Raw genomic sequence first — 18,758 nt, forward strand, 5'->3', positions numbered from 1 at the left:
CACTGACAGTAAACCCAGACACTCCGGTAGCTAACGGCTAAGCTAACAACTCACTGACAGTAAACCCAGACACTCCGGTAGCTAACGGCTAAGCTAACAACTCACTGACAGTACACCCAGACACTCCGGTAGCTAACGGCTAAGCTAACAACTCACTGACAGTAAACCCAGACACTCCGGTAGCTAACGGCTAAGCTAACAACTCACTGACAGTACACCCAGACACTCCGGTAGCTAACGGCTAAGCTAACAACTCACTGACAGTACACCCAGACACTCCGGTAGCTAACGGCTAAGCTAACAACTCACTGACAGTAAACCCAGGACACTCCGGTAGCTAACGGCTAAGCTAACAACTCACTGACAGTAAACCCAGACACTCCGGTAGCTAACGGCCTAAGCTAACAACTCACTGACAGTACACCCAGACACTCCGGTAGCTAACGGCTAAGCTAACAACTCACTGACAGTAAACCCAGACACTCCGGTAGCTAACGGCTAAGCTAACAACTCACTGACAGTACACCCAGACACTCCGGTAGCTAACAGCGTGTTACTTTATAGAGCGTTTCTCTAAAGGCAGCAGGGAGCTCAGCGGGTTGTGTGGCTGCTGGCAAAAGTAAACTCAGGGATTGATGCGAGTGGCTAAGCTCATATGCTAACAACAGACTGAAGCCAGCCAATGTAAACCTGCTCATCACTGATGGAATAGGTCTGGACCCTCAGTCTCTGACTGTCCTCTGGGACCTGGTCGGTGAGGGACCTAGAAAGGCTCAGGACTTACTAGTTTAAACAGTAAACTATCCACAAAGCTGCCCGAGGAGCTAGAATGCTGTGGGAAGTACGGTGCACTGAGCCCTGTCCTCTAATGTCTGAATGTTATTCCCTTTAGTCCCTTCATTGCTTTTCCCCTGCTGTCCCCCCCTTCGAGGGGGAGTCTTCTCCAGTTTCAGTTGCTGACTCCACTATTACGAGGGCCTACGAACAAGCTCCGTCCGGACCGGGAGGACACTCCTGTCGGTCCTGCCCGTGGACTGGCTTCGGTTCTACTGCTGGGAAACGTGGTTCCTGTGCTGGACCGTCCAACGGACTGTCCTCAACATTGTCCTAGGCTTTACTTCTTATTGTCTCATGCTAGCTGTTGCCAAAGCTGTCCGTCCCTGGGAGAGGGATCCCTCCATACTGTGGTTCTCCCCAAAAGATCTCTTCTTCTCCCACTGGGTTTCTGGAGTGTGTTCTTGCCGGATGTGAGGGTCTAAGGCGGTGGTTGCTTCGTTTTGTCTCCTTACTGTAAATATTGACATATTACCATTATGCTTATTCACTGTTTTTATTTTACCGACCAATGTAACATCTTGAAGCCTCTGAGGCAGCTGCTGTTGTGATACTGGGCTGTACAAAAATACACTGATTGATTGATTGATTGACTTATGTCTGGATGTCTTTTCATCAAAAAGAGGATTTACCTTATTCACATTTCTCTTATAGTTTCAAACCAGAGCTATTTAAACTATTTTGTCTAGAAGCAAAGTCCTCGTTTCCCTGAGTGACCTGCTGGACCCGATGTGGACACAGACCAACAGACCCTCTGTCTTAATGACCGTATTGGTCCGAATATAAGACGATGTTTTTTTCCAGAAACTGCATCCTCAAAGTGGGGTGGTGTTATAATCGCGGACTTACGGTAGATGGTCAATACGCATCCGCGCCGCTAGATGGCGCCAAAGTATCACTGAGCAGAGAGCGAGTGGAGCGATGAAATGAGATCAAATGATCTGATGAAAAATGGCGGATCATCTGGAACAAAGGGGCTGAACGCTGGACAACTGAGCAACAACAGAGGAGAAGTTATGATACCAACTTTAAACTGATGGTGATCAACGCAGCAGAGTCATCAAACTACTGCCAAGCCGCCAGGAGGTCTGGTGGAGCAGAGCCTCGTTCTGACTGGAGAGCACAGAAAAAACACTCCAGATGCTAACGCTATGAGAAAAGCTTTCCGTGGTCCTGAGAGACGCTTCAGAGAGACTGATAGAAGGGAGAGTGAATACGTCTCTGAAAGACGGACAGACGGAATGTCCACCACCAGAGCCTGATTCAGCTGAAGGACCTGGACAGTTATTTACATCATTTATGCAGTTTGGACCCTTGAGGTTCTTATTTGTTGCTTATTGTTTCTTATTTTGAGAAAGAGAATATATTTTTTATTCAGTACTGTAGTAATATTTTTACTAGGGCTGTCAAATGATTAAAATTTTTAATCAGATTAATCACAGTTTACAAATTAATTAATCATGATTAATCACAAATAATCGCAATGTCCAACTATGTCTGAAATATGCCCTTTTTTCCTGTATAGCATTAACAAAAAAGCGACAGGACATGATTATATATATTTAACACGTGATGTGTTTTATATTTAAGGCTCCAAATAAAATAAATATTCAAATATCCGCATCGGTGGAGCGCGGAGCTTCCAAAGCGGACGTGGAAACGCGGACATGTGAAGCATGGACGGGCTTTAACACGCTCCTCCATGGTCGTAGTGCTTCTCTTCGGACCGGTTCCCGCTCCCTGGCCGACGTCACCATGGACACGCTCTATGATTGGTTTGCCGCAAAATCGCGACGCGCCAAAGTTCAGATTTCCCAACTTCGGCGTCGGACGCAAAATCGCGACGCGTAGCGCCAACGCCCCGACGCGCCGCACGACGCGTTGTGACGCGTCGTGACGACGCGCCGCGTCCGACGCGTTGCGTCTCATCGCAGCTGGAACGCGCGTTCCCATTTGTTTTCACTTGTCTTTGACGCAAAATCGCAGACAGCACTTGGCGGTGTGAACGTAGCTTAACTCATAAAATCAAATATTGAACATTTGAAACCCGGTGTAATGTGATTGGTCCAGCCTGTCACATGACTGCATCACCTGGACAGAGGAGGAGCTGTGATTGGCTGATTGATGCTGAACTTTAACTCCTGAAATCAAATCAACAGATGATTGATGTGAAAATCAGAGTCTGGTCCAGAAGAACCAGAGCCAGAGACCAGAACCTGGTCTGGAACCAGGAGCTCTGTGGGTTTATCATCACTCTGAAAACCTGCATTTCTGAATGGTTCTAATGAGACCCGGGCTCTTTTTGAAACCAGCATCATCGCCCCCTGCTGGAAGATCCCTGGTGTTCCAGCTTTTCTGCACTTCAGCATCATCTTGTTTCACCAGAGGAGGCTGGAGCTCGGCAGAAACACACACACGGAAATCACGACTGCTGTGGTGTGTTTACTGTCCTCATGAAGATGAAGACAGTTGAGGAAAAAAGGTTTCTATTCTCTCCATACCTTTTTCCCAAGATGGAAGGGAACCACGGTGTCATCTTCAGCGTGCAGGATCAGGAGAGGACAGGAGATGTAATTCACACTGCAAACACACACACACACACACACACACACACACACACACACACACACACACACAGGACTTGATATAAACACACACGTCTTTACATGAGCTCACCTCAAAGTGATGCTACCTACTTTTCATCGCTAGCAAACCGGATGTTGTTTGCTGTGATGGAATCCAGAAAGAACCAATCAAATCCTGGAAGATACCTGTACACCTGACACACACACACACACACACACACACACACACACACACACACACACACAGTGTAAGGTTGTCTTCGCCTCCCACACTGACAGCAGCAGTTCTCAGAGTGCTGCCCCCTGCTGGCTCCCGGCTGCACTGAGGTCCCGTGCGATCCAGCAGAACACTGGGTTCTGGCTTCTCAGACAGGTTCTTCCTGGAGGTTCCTCGGTTCTCTAACCGTTTCTAGAGGAGCTGCTGGAGGGTTAGACTAGCGGAGAACCGCACACACACACACCTTGGGTGCCAGGTAACCGAGGTGTGTGTGGCGTTACCATGGAGAACGGATGGCTCCGGGCTTCCTCTCGGATGTTGGTGAAGGGAGACTCCAGGATCAGAGCGCTGGGAGGACTTCCTGTGAAAAACAGACTGACATGTGTCTGGTTCCTACCCATAATGCACTGGGTCTCACTGCTTATAGTACAGCTTGATACAACTCTGTAAGATACCAAGAAATGTTTAGCCAGGCAGCCAATCAGAGCTCAGTCAGTGTGTGTCTCACCTCTGTCACACAGCTGTCTCACCAGGTTTGTTGCAACTCTGTAAAAACAGGAGACATCATGTCTGTCTTCCACCATATCACTGTGTGTGTGTGTGTGTGTGTGTGTGTGTGTGTACCCGGTTCCCAGTGAATGTCCCCAGATGTAGAGCGGCAGCGTCTTGTGCGTTCGCTGTTTCAGCCAATCGTAGATAAAGAGAGCGTCTGATGTCATCCCTCCTTCTGACGGGGAGCCGTCCGAGTCTCCCCAGCCTGCACACACACACACACACACACACACACACACACACACACACACACACACACACAGTGTTACACACACCATGTACCTCGTCACAGAACCGAGGCCCGGCTGGTTCTCCTGGCAGAACCAGGTCAGTCCTGCTGAAGGGAACCCTGAGTCTGGATCCGGATCCGGTTCAGAAGAACTTTAGACGGAACACTTCATGATGTGAAGAGCGGTTCTGGACTGGAGTCTGAGACCCATGTGGATCTGGAACCCCAGGCTGGGTTCCACTGGTTACATTGGTGTTTTTAGCATCTTCCTCCACTTCCTGGAGTGTAGGCTGTACCCTACCCAGTGCGGCTGTACTCTGCCCGGTGCGGCTGTACCCTACCCAGTGCGGCTGTACTCTGCCCGGTGCGGCTGTACCCTACCCAGTGCGGCTGTACCCTACCCAGTGCGGCTGTACCCTACCCTGTGCGGCTGTACTCTGCCCGGTGCGGCTGTACCCTACCCTGTGCGGCTGTACCCTACCCTGTGCGGCTGTACCCTGTTCAGCACATTTCATGAGACTGATCTTCACCTGACTTCAACAGCCACAGACTTCCATTTCAGATGTTTGAAAACAGCAGCTGTGGATCGTGTGTGTGTGTGTGTGTGTGTGTGTGTGTGTGTGTGTGTGTGTGTGTGTGTGTGTACACAGACAAATGTCTCACCTCTGTAATCGAATGTGACCACGTGGTATCCTAAGTAACTGAGGACCTGAAAGAAGACAGTCAATGACAGCTCAGTCTGCAGCAGAAGACTCAGTCCTCCACCAGCCCTCCACCAGACCTCCACCCAGTCCTCCACCAGTCCTCCACCAGACCTCCACCAGACCTCCACCAGACCTCCACCAGACCTCCACCCAGCCCTCCACCAGACCTCCACCCAGTCCTCCACCAGACCTCCACCAGACCTCCACCCAGTCCTCCACCAGACCTCCACCCAGTCCTCCACCAGACCTCCACCCAGTCCTCCACCAGCCCTCCACCAGCCCTCCACCAGCCCTCCACCAGCCCTCCACCAGTCCTCCACCCAGCCCTCCACCAGACCTCCACCAGCCCTCCACCAGCCCTCCACCCAGTCCTCCACCCAGCCCTCCACCAGACCTCCACCAGCCCTCCACCAGCCCTCCACCCAGTCCTCCACCCAGCCCTCCACCAGCCCTCCACCCAGCCCTCCACCAGCCCTCCACCAGTCCTCCACCCAGTCCTCCACCAGCCCTCCACCAGCCCTCCACCAGCCCTCCACCAGCCCTCCACCCAGTCCTCCACCCAGTCCTCCACCAGTCCTCCACCAGCCCTCCACCCAGTCCTCCACCAGTCCTCCACCAGCCCTCCACCCAGTCCTCCACCCAGCCCTCCACCCAGTCCTCCACCAGCCCTCCACCAGCCCTCCACCCAGTCCTCCACCCAGTCCTCCACCAGCCCTCCACCAGCCCTCCACCCAGTCCTCCACCCAGTCCTCCACCAGTCCTCCACCAGCCCTCCACCCAGTCCTCCACCCAGCCCTCCACCCAGTCCTCCACCAGCCCTCCACCAGCCCTCCACCCAGTCCTCCACCCAGTCCTCCACCAGCCCTCCACCAGCCCTCCACCCAGTCCTCCACCCAGTCCTCCACCAGTCCTCCACCAGCCCTCCACCCAGTCCTCCACCAGTCCTCCACCAGCCCTCCACCCAGTCCTCCACCAGCCCTCCACCCAGTCCTCCACCCAGTCCTCCACCAGTCCTCCACCAGCCCTCCACCCAGCCCTCCACCAGCCCTCCACCAGTCCTCCACCCAGCCCTCCACCCAGTCCTCCACCAGTCCTCCACCAGCCCTCCACCCAGTCCTCCACCAGCCCTCCACCAGCCCTCCACCCAGCCCTCCACCAGCCCTCCACCAGTCCTCCACCCAGTCCTCCACCCAGTCCTCCACCAGTCCTCCACCAGCCCTCCACCCAGTCCTCCACCAGCCCTCCACCAGCCCTCCACCCAGCCCTCCACCAGCCCTCCACCAGTCCTCCACCAGTCCTCCACCAGCCCTCCACCCAGTCCTCCACCAGCCCTCCACCAGCCCTCCACCCAGCCCTCCACCAGCCCTCCACCAGTCCTCCACCCAGTCCTCCACCAGCCCTCCACCAGTCCTCCACCAGTCCTCCACCAGTCCTCCACCCAGTCCTGTGGTGGTGACCTACCTTGTAGAGCTGCACTCTGTGGTCTCCGCCTCTGCGGACACACAAGACATTCAGTCAAACACCACTCTGTGTGTGTGTGTGTGTGTGTGAATGTCACAGTGAGACAGAGAGAGAGAGACCTGGTCCCTGCGTTTCCATGGAGATAGAGGATGACTGGGTGGGCGGAGCTAAACGTAGAGTCGTACCACTCTGCATGTTTCCCCTGAGCGTCTCTCCACATCACAGCAGGAACGGTGTGCCTGACACACAGCAAGCGTTACACAGGGGGGTGTGTGTGTGTGTGTGTGTGTGTGTGTGTGTGTGTGTGTGTGTGTGTGTGTGTGTACCAAATTCCAATCTTCAGTCCTTTCTCAGGTTCCAGGTAGAAGTTGTAAGTGTGGTTCAACCCCTGGTCCAAGGGTCGTTTGAGGTCGATGAAATAGGGCATTCTCACTGCAGGAACATCAGAGGATAAGCATGAGTCAAGAGAGGGGTCACAGAGGGGTCAAGAGAGGGGTCACAGAGGGGTCACAGAGCAGTCACAGAGGAGTCAAGAGAGGGGTCACAGAGGGGTCAAGAGAGGGGTCACAGAGGGGTCACAGAGCAGTCACAGAGGGGTCAAGAGAGGGGTCACAGAGGGGTCAAGAGAGGGGTCACAGAGGAGTCAAGAGAGGGGTCACAGAGGGGTCACAGAGCAGTCACAGAGGGGTCACAGAGGAGTCAAGAGAGGGGTCACAGAGGGGTCACAGAGCAGTCACAGAGGGGTCACAGAGGAGTCAAGAGAGGGGTCACAGAGCAGTCACAGAGGGGTCACAGAGGAGTCAAGAGAGGGGTCACAGAGGGGTCACAGAGCAGTCACAGAGGGGTCACAGAGGGGTCAAGAGAGGGGTCACAGAGGGGTCACAGAGTAGTCACAGAGGGGTCACAGAGGGGTCAATAGAGGGGCCTATGGGAATGGCTAGTAGCTCCGTCATCGAAGCTGAATACGTCACTTCCGTGTCCAAAGCGTGTGGTGCGGTGCTGTGTCCCGTGTTGTAACAACAGGAACGATGTCAACAAAACCAGATCCTACTGCTGCTTTCCTCTGATGTCACATCTTTATATTATTTTTCCTGATATTATGAATAATGAGGCGGACTCACGTTATACAGCTCAGATTTGTATTGTTTCATTTAATGATGTCTCAGAGCCAGACAGCAGCGGCACCGCCGCCCGGTCTCCTCCCCACGGCGGGACGGTCCCACCGAGACACACACACCCAGCACTGGACCCGGTCCTGAGCAGGACCCCGGTCCTGAGCAGGACCCCGGACAGAGCAGGACCCGGGACTCAGTCCTCGAGGGCGGCGCGTGCCCCCCGCTCCCGGTGCTGCTGAAATTAAAGACAATTTATAGAAGTCTAAATTAAATGTTTGGCTAAACGTCCTCTGTCTGTATTTAATCTCCCTTCAGCTGATATTATTTCCAGGCTGCTTCACATCACTGATTAAATGAATCATTTGCTAAACTTTAGAGTTTATTTACATGTCAGTCGCGGTTCTTCAGGTCCTGCTGGTTCCCACATCAGCTCCTCTCGTGGCGCCGACGCATCAACAGTAACTCTACTGGCCAGTAAAATACTGTGTAAAACTGAACAGGACAAAATAAAGTCACACGTCTTTTCAGGGCTGAACAGCAGCGCCCCCCGCTGGATCTGAAGCTGCTCTGCAGCAGCTGTGCGTCGTTGCGCACTGTTCAAACTGCCTCCTCTCCGTGGCAGGATGGAGCAGCGAGTTATTGAAAGTTAATAATCCTTTATTAATCCCACAGTATTATTAGATATTCTGTAAGGGCATTCTTTTTTATTATTATTCTTTTCCTTTTTAACCTGTACTTAATGTGTGCTGCTTCTGCTTTATGGCGTGTTTGAGGTTTGGTTTAAAATTGCTTCCCTGGATGACACTTCTAGAATAAACTGTAAGTTGTCCACAAACCGCAGACAGACAGAACCCAGTTCTAACATAGATAATCAATCAATAGTTAAATTACACAACTTGATGCGACGACTGACATCCTAGTGTTAATGCTAGCTAGCACCTACTCACTCACCTCAACCTCGCAAGTGTTGTTTTTCATTGAAGCCTGGACTTTCCCTTTCAGACTTCCTCCTGTCAGCACAGAAACATTTACAGCTCGGTTTGAGTTGTAAGAGTTTAGAGCCTCTTCACTGACTTTGGAAAGGCAGCAAAACACCCTGTCACCGTGAAAAAGTGACCGGTTCTTTGGCAACAGCCATGGTGTTTACACTGAGCGCTGGAAGCCCTGGACCCGGAAGTGACTTGTGACGTCACACTAGCCACTCCCATAGAGGGGTCACAGAGGGGTCACAGAGGAGTCACAGAGGGGTCAAGAGAGGGGTCACAGAGGGGTCACAGAGGGGTCACAGAGGGGTCACAGTGAGTCCTCTGTGTCACAGAGCTGAGGGTAGAAAACGTTTCCAGATATTTAAACATTCTCGTCTCCGGGTCGTCGGCATTAGCAGCCGCTGCGCTTTAGAAAACCACGAGAGCAATCTGTCAACATGGTGAAGGGTTGTTGTCGTCTTTAAATCCCTTGTTTCTCTAAAGACGCAGCTGCAGCAGCTTCACGAGCTTCACTCTGCTGTTTCTGTTAAAGCAACACTTAGGAACTTTCAGTTTTCGTTGATTTTGGCGGCGCCAGTGGACAAAAGCGGTAGTGTTTTGCCTGAAGGAATACTACAGTTCCCATGAGGACTAGCACGTGGCATGGTAAAATGCTGCTCCCGGTGGCGTGCTGTCGGACTGAACTCGCCTACATTTGTTTCCAGTGGCTGTGTGAAGGATGGATAGCGACGAGGTAATGAATCTAATGGTGGCTAAACAATGTTATATCATGATGTGACGCATGCCGTAAAGCAGTCTGTACATTTGGAGTTTTTTAGTGTGCAGGGTTCCTACCACCCTCCTCACAGCTGCTTAGTCCAAGTGAAAGCAATACTGACGCCCTCAGCCCGTGACAGAGGGTCGTTCAACTAGTTGTAAGTCGATGTATCATCACAAAAGATATGAAAATGTTTTATTAAGGTTGAAAAGTTCCTTAGTGTAGGTTTAAATGAAGCTCAATGATTCAATGACAGAAAGTTTTCCACTCCTCCTCTGGAGACCCCGATCGCTGTATGCTCTTACTTTGAAACACCAACAAGAAACAAAGTGGCACAAACCAAAGTTGAGGAAGACGAGTTTGGCCTGGATGGAGGGGAAGAGTTTGATGATGAAGGGCACCGACAGGTAGAGCAGCAGCAGCCCCAGCAGGACCCTCCTCATCCTCCTCAGCAGCCCCCACCTGCCGGACAGAAAACACACCTCAGCACCCGGCTCTGCGTCCAGCCAGGTCTCCGGACCCAAGAACGGTTCTGAAGCTCAGAGCTGCTGCCTGGAGCTACAGCGCTACAGAGCTACAACGCTACAGAGCTACAGAGCTACAACGCTACAGAGCTACAGCGCTACAGAGCTACAACGCTACAGAGCTACAGAGCTACAATGCTACAGAGCTACAACGCTACAGAGCTACAACGCTACAGAGCTACAGAGCTACAACGCTACAGAGCTACAATGCTACAGAGCTACAACGCTACAGAGCTACAGCGCTACAGAGCTACAACGCTACAGAGTTACAGAGCTACAACGCTACAGAGCTACAAAGCTACAATGCTACAGAGCTACAGCGCTACAGAGCTACAACGCTACAGAGCTACAGAGCTACAACGCTACAGAGCTACAGAGCTACAGCGCTACAGAGCTACAACGCTACAGAGCTACAACGCTACAGAGCTACAACGCTACAGAGCTACAGAGCTACAGCGCTACAGAGCTACAGAGCTACAACGCTACAGAGCTACAATGCTACAGAGCTACAGCGCTACAGAGCTACAACGCTACAGAGCTACAACGCTACAGAGTTACAGTGCTACAGCGCTACAGAGCTACAATGCTACAGAGCTACAACGCTACAGAGCTACAACGCTACAGAGTTACAGTGCTACAGCGCTACAGAGCTAAAATGCTACAGAACTACAACGCTACAGAGCTACAACGCTACAGAGTTACAGTGCTACAGCGCTACAGAGCTACAACGCTACAGAGTTACAGTGCTACCGCGCTACAGAGCTACAACGCTACAAAGCTACAACGCTACAACGCTACAGAGCTACAACGCTACAGCGCTACAGAGCTACAACGCTACAGAGCTACAACGCTACAGAGCTACAGTGCTACAGCGCTACAACGCTACAGAGTTACAGTGCTACAGCACTACAGAGCTACAACACTATAGAGCTACAGAGCTACAACGCTACAGAGTTACAGTGCTACAGCGCTACAGAGCTACAACACTACAGAGCTACAACGCTACAGAGCTACAACACTACAGAGCTACAACGCTACAGAGTTACAGTGCTACAGCGCTACAACGCTACAGAGTTACAGTGCTACAGCGCTACAGAGCTACAACACTACAGAGCTACAACGCTACAGAGCTACAACACTACAGAGCTACAACGCTACAGAGTTACAGTGCTACAGCGCTACAACACTACAGAGTTACAGTGCTACAACGCTACAGAGCTACAACGCTACAGAGTTACAGAGCTACAACGCTATAGAGCTACAACGCTACAGAGCTACAACGCTACAGAGTTACAGTGCTACAGCGCTACAGAGCTACAACGCTACAGAGTTACAGTGCTACAGCGCTACAGAGCTACAATGCTACAGAGCTACAGAGCTACAACGCTACAGAGCTACAATGCTACAGAGTTACAGCGCTACAGAGCTACAACGCTACAGAGTTACAGTGCTACAGCGCTACAGAGCTACAACGCTACAGAGCTTCAAAGCTACAGAGCTACAGAGCTACAAAGCTACAACGCTACAGAGCTACAACGCTACAGAGCTACAGTGCTACAGTGCTACAGAGCTACAACACTATAGAGCTACAGAGCTACAACGCTACAGAGTTACAGTGCTACAACGCTACAGAGCTACAACGCTACAGAGCTACAACGCTACCGAGTTACAGTGCTACAGCGCTAAAGAGCTACAACGCTACAGAGTTACAGTGCTACAACGCTACAGAGCTACAACGCTACAGAGTTACAGTGCTACAACGCTATAGAGCTACAACGCTACAGAGTTACAATGCTACAACGCTACAGAGCTACAACGCTACAGAGTTACAGTGCTACAACGCTACAAAGCTACAATGCTTCAGAGTTGTAGAGCTACAACACTACAGAGCTACAACACTAGAGTTACAGTGCTATAGAGCTGTAGAGCTACAGAGCTACAACGCTACAGAGCTACAACACTACAGAGCTACAACACTAGAGTTACAGTGCTATAGAGCTGTAGAGCTACAGAGCTACAACGCTACAGAGCTACAGCGCTACAAGGCAATGGCAACTTTATAACGCACTTTAAAAACAACTAAGTTGACCAAAGTGCTGCAACAACAAAAACAAATGTTTACATAAAATTACATAAAATCAACACCAAACATTACACTACAGAGCTACAACGCTACAGAGCTACAACGCTACAGAGCTACAACACTACAGAGCTGTAGAGCTACAGCGCTAAAGACCTACAGCGCTACAGATCTACGCTACAGCGCTACAACACTATAGAGCTGTAGAGCTACAACGCTACAAAGCTACAGCGCTACAACACTACAGAGCTACAACGCTACAGAGCTGTAGCGCCACAAGGCTACAGAGTTGTAGAGCTACAGCACTACAGAGTAGGGCTGGACGATTATGGCAAAAATAATAATCACGATTATGTTGATAGATATTGAAATCATGATTAATAACGATTATTCATAATTCCAAAACTTGAGTATTTATTAAACTACAACTTGAAAGAACAATCAAAAATAAACTTATAAAAAATATCTTAAATAATATCAATAAAACAAATAAAAATAAATACCCAATCTGCATGCATTTCTATAAAACTTGCAAAAATAGCAATATGCAAAATACACTAATAACTCAGTCAAAAACAACCTGAAAATATTCTTTGAACTCTCTCAAAAACTATTTTGAATAACAAAAGAGGGGTTGGCTGCATAGTTAAACACTCCCTGTCGTTAACTTCCTACAGGTTTTTGGCGAGGAAGACGAGTCTGTTCACCTGGTCTGGCTTCAGCGACTAACGAAGGCAGGTGACAACATTTCCACCTGCGCTGAAAACCCGCCTGATGCAGCACTTGTGGCAGGATGCTGGATGTCTGACGACTTGAAGCCAAAATGCTTCCAGATGACTGAAGTAGTCCTGCCTTTGTCAACTAAAGGCTCCTTTTCTGCCATGTTTGTGAACCTTCCTTCACGTGCTGCTGATAGAGCCCTGGCTGCTGCGGCTGCACAAGGTGCATTCATGGTACTTTGGCAGCGTAGGAAATTACAAACACGCCGCGCCGTGCGGCTAATTAATCGTTTTTCTCCCATTATAACATTTTTATAATCGTGAGTAACCAAAATCGAAATCAAGATTAAAATTCAATTAATGGTCCAGCCTTACTGCAGAGCTACACAGCTGTAGAGCTGCAGAGCTGTAGAGCACAACACTCTTACAACACAAACCTACACACCACTGCAGACCAAACATCAAAATACATCATCAAACACAACAACCTCAAAACACAACAGTTAACAAAACACTACAGTAACAGCACGACAGCAAGTGAACACAACAGTTGCACAAAGGTAACACAACACAACACGATAGTAACACAACAGTAACAACACAACACAATGGAACAGCACACAATGGCAATACAACAATACCAACAATAACAAAACAACACAACAGAACAACACAACATAAATTACAACAGTAACTACTAGGGCTGAACGATATGGGCAAAATTTCATATCTGGATATCCATGCCAGATATCTCGATATCGATACGATATATTACAATGGATTCAGTGAAAGTTAAGCATTTTTCAGACAAATAAAAACATACAGGGCATGAAATTCGTCAAAATTTTAACAGGCCCTCCAAATTTTTTCAGCAGGTCCTCAGAAAATTTTAACAGGTCCTCACAAGTTTTAACAGGTCCTTAATTTTCAATTTTGTAAAATGCTGATCAAAAACAGGATCCAACAATAATTTTTTAATTAACTGTTGTATTTTGTTGTGCTTGTTTAGTTCTGTTTATATCTATTTGCTGCACTGTGTCTGGGATGGGAGATCCTCTTATGCTATATGGCCCACCCTAAGCTGCAAATTTATAAAATGATTTTTATTTTGCTGCAGGTATGCATGTTGCTAATTGCTGACTGAAGCATCCCGGCTTTGACAGGTTCCTTTGGTGGTGGTGGCTCATTAACCCTAGAATCCAAACCAGCACAAACCACATTTCATGCAATGTAGCTGCACCAAATTGAAACTAAGTATTTTAGCTGAGATCCTGCTGATGGCTGTGAATGTTAGTGTAGATTCTGATTCTATTCAGTTCTTAATCTGACCAGGTTTAGTCTCTGTATGTATCAGACCCTGGAGGACCTCTCTCACTGATGTTCATGGACGTCGTTCTGTATTTGCGCCCATGCCTGCAGCTGTGATTGCCTCATTCAGGGCTGGAGAACTGTAGTATCGCAGTAAATCATTAACTGTTTTGGCAGATTTGCATCTTTACAGTTACTACTGTTCACACCCACTGCTGTCATTGTGTTCTGAAGGATTTGTTGTTTGGAGTTCACAGCAGCGCCTGAATCCAGCAGTACCTCCTTCAGTCCAGCAGAGGGCGCATTGTGGTTGTTAGATGCATGGTGCAGCGTGAAGCACAGAGAAGAAGAATGCAAACATGGAATCCCAGAGTTACGAGGCGTGTTGGTTTTGATCGATTCATTAAAAGAGAAGCGACGCAATTTCATGATAAAAAAAGCCAACAGGCGGTAAGGACCGACTGATATGGCGCCTAAACCAGCGGAGATTCCATCTCAATCGGTCCCCGCCGCCATTTTATAGGGAATTTCGCGCCCTGATAATATAAAAAGAATGTAAAAAAATGCAGTTTTTTTTAATGAGAACTCACTGCCACTACCACCAAATTCGTTTGTGCAGATTCTGCAGCTGCCCTCTCTTCAGCTCTCATGTTGTTTGCTTTCTCCGCCGCCTGTAGCACATGTGAGTGTGCGTCTCCGTCTCCCTCCTGCCTCCCTCTGATGTTTCTCATTGGCTGCCATCAGCTGTCAACCAGTAAAGGAGGTTTGTGGTTGGCTGGCCTGACCTGAGCACGGCGAGCTGACATGCAGGGCAAGCAGGGGAAATCTTGATATCGTCGATTTTGAGAAACTAATGTCCTGAATGTTCATATCCTGATATCGATATGATAACGATATATCGTTCAGCCCGAGTAACTACAGTAACACAACAGTAGCAAGAGTAACACAATACAAGAGTAACAACAGTATCACAACAACAACACTATAGTAACACACTACAGGTACATTACAGCAACACAACAGTAACAACACTTAGGCCTGTCACGATAGTCAATAAATCAATTAATCGCAAGATAAAAAAAAAAAAAAGAGGTCGGTAAGTTTTCCAGGCTCGATAAATTTACATTTTCCAAAGACAGTAGAAACGCCTCGTACTGACTCCCGTCGGCTCTGCAGTGTGAAGAGGACTGATGCACCGAAAATTCGGCCACCGAAATTTTTCGGCCGACAATAGCTCAAAGGTTTTATTTTCGGCTTCCGGCCGAAAGAGAACAATCACTGAAACAAGCACAGTAACGCTACAGTACCACTACAGTAACGCTACAGTACCACTACAGTAATGCTACAGTACCACTACAGTAATGCTACAGTACCACTACAGTAACGCTACAGTAACACTACAGTAATGCTACAGTACCACTACAGTAACGCTACAGTAATGCTACAGTAACACTACAGTAATGCTACAGTACCACTACAGTAACGCTACAGTACCACTACAGTAACACTACAGTAATGCTACAGTACCACTACAGTAACGCTACAGTAACGCTACAGTACCACTACAGTAACGCTACAGTAATGCTACAGTAACACTACAGTAATGCTACAGTACCACTACAGTAACACTACAGTAATGCTACAGTACCACTACAGTAATGCTACAGTACCACTACAGTAACGCTACAGTACCACTACAGTAACACTACAGTAATGCTACAGTACCACTACAGTAACGCTACAGTAACGCTACAGTACCACTACAGTAACGCTACAGTAATGCTACAGTAACACTACAGTAATGCTACAGTACCACTACAGTAACACTACAGTAATGCTACAGTACCACTACAGTAATGCTACAGTACCACTACAGTACCACTACAGTAATGCTACAGTAATGCTACAGTAACACTACAGTAATGCTACAGTACCACTACAGTACCACTACAGTAATGCTACAGTACCACTACAGTACCACTACAGTAACGCTACAGTACCACTACAGTAATGCTACAGTACCACTACAGTAACACTACAGTAATGCTACAGTACCACTACAGTAATGCTACAGTACCACTACAGTACCACTACAGTAACGCTACAGTACCACTACAGTAATGCTACAGTACCACTACAGTAACGCTACAGTAATGCTACAGTACCACTACAGTAATGCTACAGTACCACTACAGTACCACTACAGTAACGCTACAGTACCACTACAGTAATGCTACAGTACCACTACAGTACCACTACAGTAATGCTACAGTACCACTACAGTACCACTACAGTAACGCTACAGTACCACTACAGTAATGCTACAGTACCACTACAGTAACACTACAGTAATGCTACAGTACCACTACAGTAATGCTACAGTACCACTACAGTACCACTACAGTAACGCTACAGTACCACTACAGTAATGCTACAGTACCACTACAGTAACACTACAGTAATGCTACAGTACCACTACAGTAATGCTACAGTACCACTACAGTAACGCTACAGTAATGCTACAGTACCACTACAGTACCACTACAGTAACGCTACAGTACCACTACAGTAATGCTACAGTACCACTACAGTAACGCTACAGTAACGCTACAGTACCACTACAGTAATGCTACAGTACCACTACAGTACCACTACAGTAACGCTACAGTACCACTACAGTAATGCTACAGTAATGCTACAGTACCACTACAGTAATGCTACAGTACCACTACAGTACCACTACAGTAATGCTACAGTAATGCTACAGTAACACTACAGTAATGCTACAGTACCACTACAGTACCACTACAGTAATGCTACAGTACCACTACAGTACCACTACAGTAACGCTACAGTACCACTACAGTAATGCTACAGTACCACTACAGTAACACTACAGTAATGCTACAGTACCACTACAGTAATGCTACAGTACCACTACAGTACCACTACAGTAACGCTACAGTACCACTACAGTAATGCTACAGTACCACTACAGTAACGCTACAGTAATGCTACAGTACCACTACAGTAATGCTACAGTACCACTACAGTACCACTACAGTACCACTACAGTAACGCTACAGTACCACTACAGTAATGCTACAGTACCACTACAGTACCACTACAGTAATGCTACAGTACCACTACAGTACCACTACAGTAACGCTACAGTACCACTACAGTAATGCTACAGTACCACTACAGTAACACTACAGTAATGCTACAGTACCACTACAGTAATGCTACAGTACCACTACAGTACCACTACAGTAACGCTACAGTACCACTACAGTAATGCTACAGTACCACTACAGTAACACTACAGTAATGCTACAGTACCACTACAGTAATGCTACAGTACCACTACAGTAACGCTACAGTAATGCTACAGTACCACTACAGTACCACTACAGTAACGCTACAGTACCACTACAGTAATGCTACAGTACCACTACAGTAACGCTACAGTAACGCTACAGTACCACTACAGTAATGCTACAGTACCACTACAGTACCACTACAGTAACGCTACAGTACCACTACAGTAATGCTACAGTACCACTACAGTACCACTACAGTAACGCTACAGTACCACTACAGTAATGCTACAGTACCACTACAGTAACGCTACAGTAATGCTACAGTACCGCTACAGTACCACTACAGTACCACTACAGTAACGCTACAGTACCACTACAGTAACGCTACAGTAATGCTATAGTACCACTACAGTAACGCTACAGTAACACTACAGTAACGCTACAGTACCATTACAGTACCACTACAGTAACACTACAGTACCACTACAGTAACGCTACAGTAACACGACAGTACCACTACAGTAACACTACAGTACCATTACAGTACCACTACAGTAACGCTACAGTAACACGACAGTACCACTACAGTACCACTACAGTAACACTACAGTAATGCTACAGTACCACTACAGTACCACTACAGTAATGCTACAGTACCACTACAGTACCACTACAGTAACACTACAGTAATGCTACAGTACCACTACAGTACCACTACAGTAACGCTACAGTAACACGACAGTACCACTACAGTAACGCTACAGTACCATTACAGTGCCACTACAGTAACGCTACAGTAACACGACAGTACCACTACAGTACCACTACAGTACCACTACAGTAACGCTACAGTACCACTACAGTAATGCTACAGTACCACTACAGTACCACTACAGTAACGCTACAGTACCACTACAGTAATGCTACAGTACCACTACAGTAACGCTACAGTAATGCTACAGTACCGCTACAGTACCACTACAGTACCACTACAGTAACGCTACAGTACCACTACAGTAACGCTACAGTAATGCTATAGTACCACTACAGTAACGCTACAGTAACACTACAGTAACGCTACAGTACCATTACAGTACCACTACAGTAACACTACAGTACCACTACAGTAACGCTACAGTAACACGACAGTACCACTACAGTAACACTACAGTACCATTACAGTACCACTACAGTAACGCTACAGTAACACGACAGTACCACTACAGTACCACTACAGTAACACTACAGTAATGCTACAGTACCACTACAGTACCACTACAGTAATGCTACAGTACCACTACAGTACCACTACAGTAACACTACAGTAATGCTACAGTACCACTACAGTACCACTACAGTAACGC

At 48.1% G+C, this 18,758-nt stretch overlaps 1 protein-coding gene across 1 annotated transcript in view; it reads right to left on the reverse strand.

Moving 5' to 3' along the window:
* abhd12 (abhydrolase domain containing 12, lysophospholipase) overlaps window positions 1-18,758 on the reverse strand; it is a 29,863-nt gene that overhangs the window by 7,190 nt on the left and 3,915 nt on the right. Inside the window, exons 2-11 of the mRNA XM_030107316.1 lie at window positions 9,781-9,902; window positions 6,909-7,014; window positions 6,702-6,821; window positions 6,583-6,613; window positions 5,081-5,126; window positions 4,261-4,393; window positions 4,145-4,182; window positions 3,918-3,997; window positions 3,531-3,613; window positions 3,336-3,414 (exon numbers count right to left, since the gene is read on the reverse strand). Coding sequence (XP_029963176.1) covers window positions 3,336-3,414; window positions 3,531-3,613; window positions 3,918-3,997; window positions 4,145-4,182; window positions 4,261-4,393; window positions 5,081-5,126; window positions 6,583-6,613; window positions 6,702-6,821; window positions 6,909-7,014; window positions 9,781-9,902 — 838 coding nt within the window. The remainder of the gene's footprint in view (window positions 1-3,335; window positions 3,415-3,530; window positions 3,614-3,917; window positions 3,998-4,144; window positions 4,183-4,260; window positions 4,394-5,080; window positions 5,127-6,582; window positions 6,614-6,701; window positions 6,822-6,908; window positions 7,015-9,780; window positions 9,903-18,758) is intronic.

Source organism: Salarias fasciatus, chromosome 13 (assembly GCF_902148845.1).
Source record: "Salarias fasciatus chromosome 13, fSalaFa1.1, whole genome shotgun sequence".
In the NCBI taxonomy this organism is placed as follows: Eukaryota; Metazoa; Chordata; class Actinopteri; order Blenniiformes; family Blenniidae; genus Salarias; species Salarias fasciatus.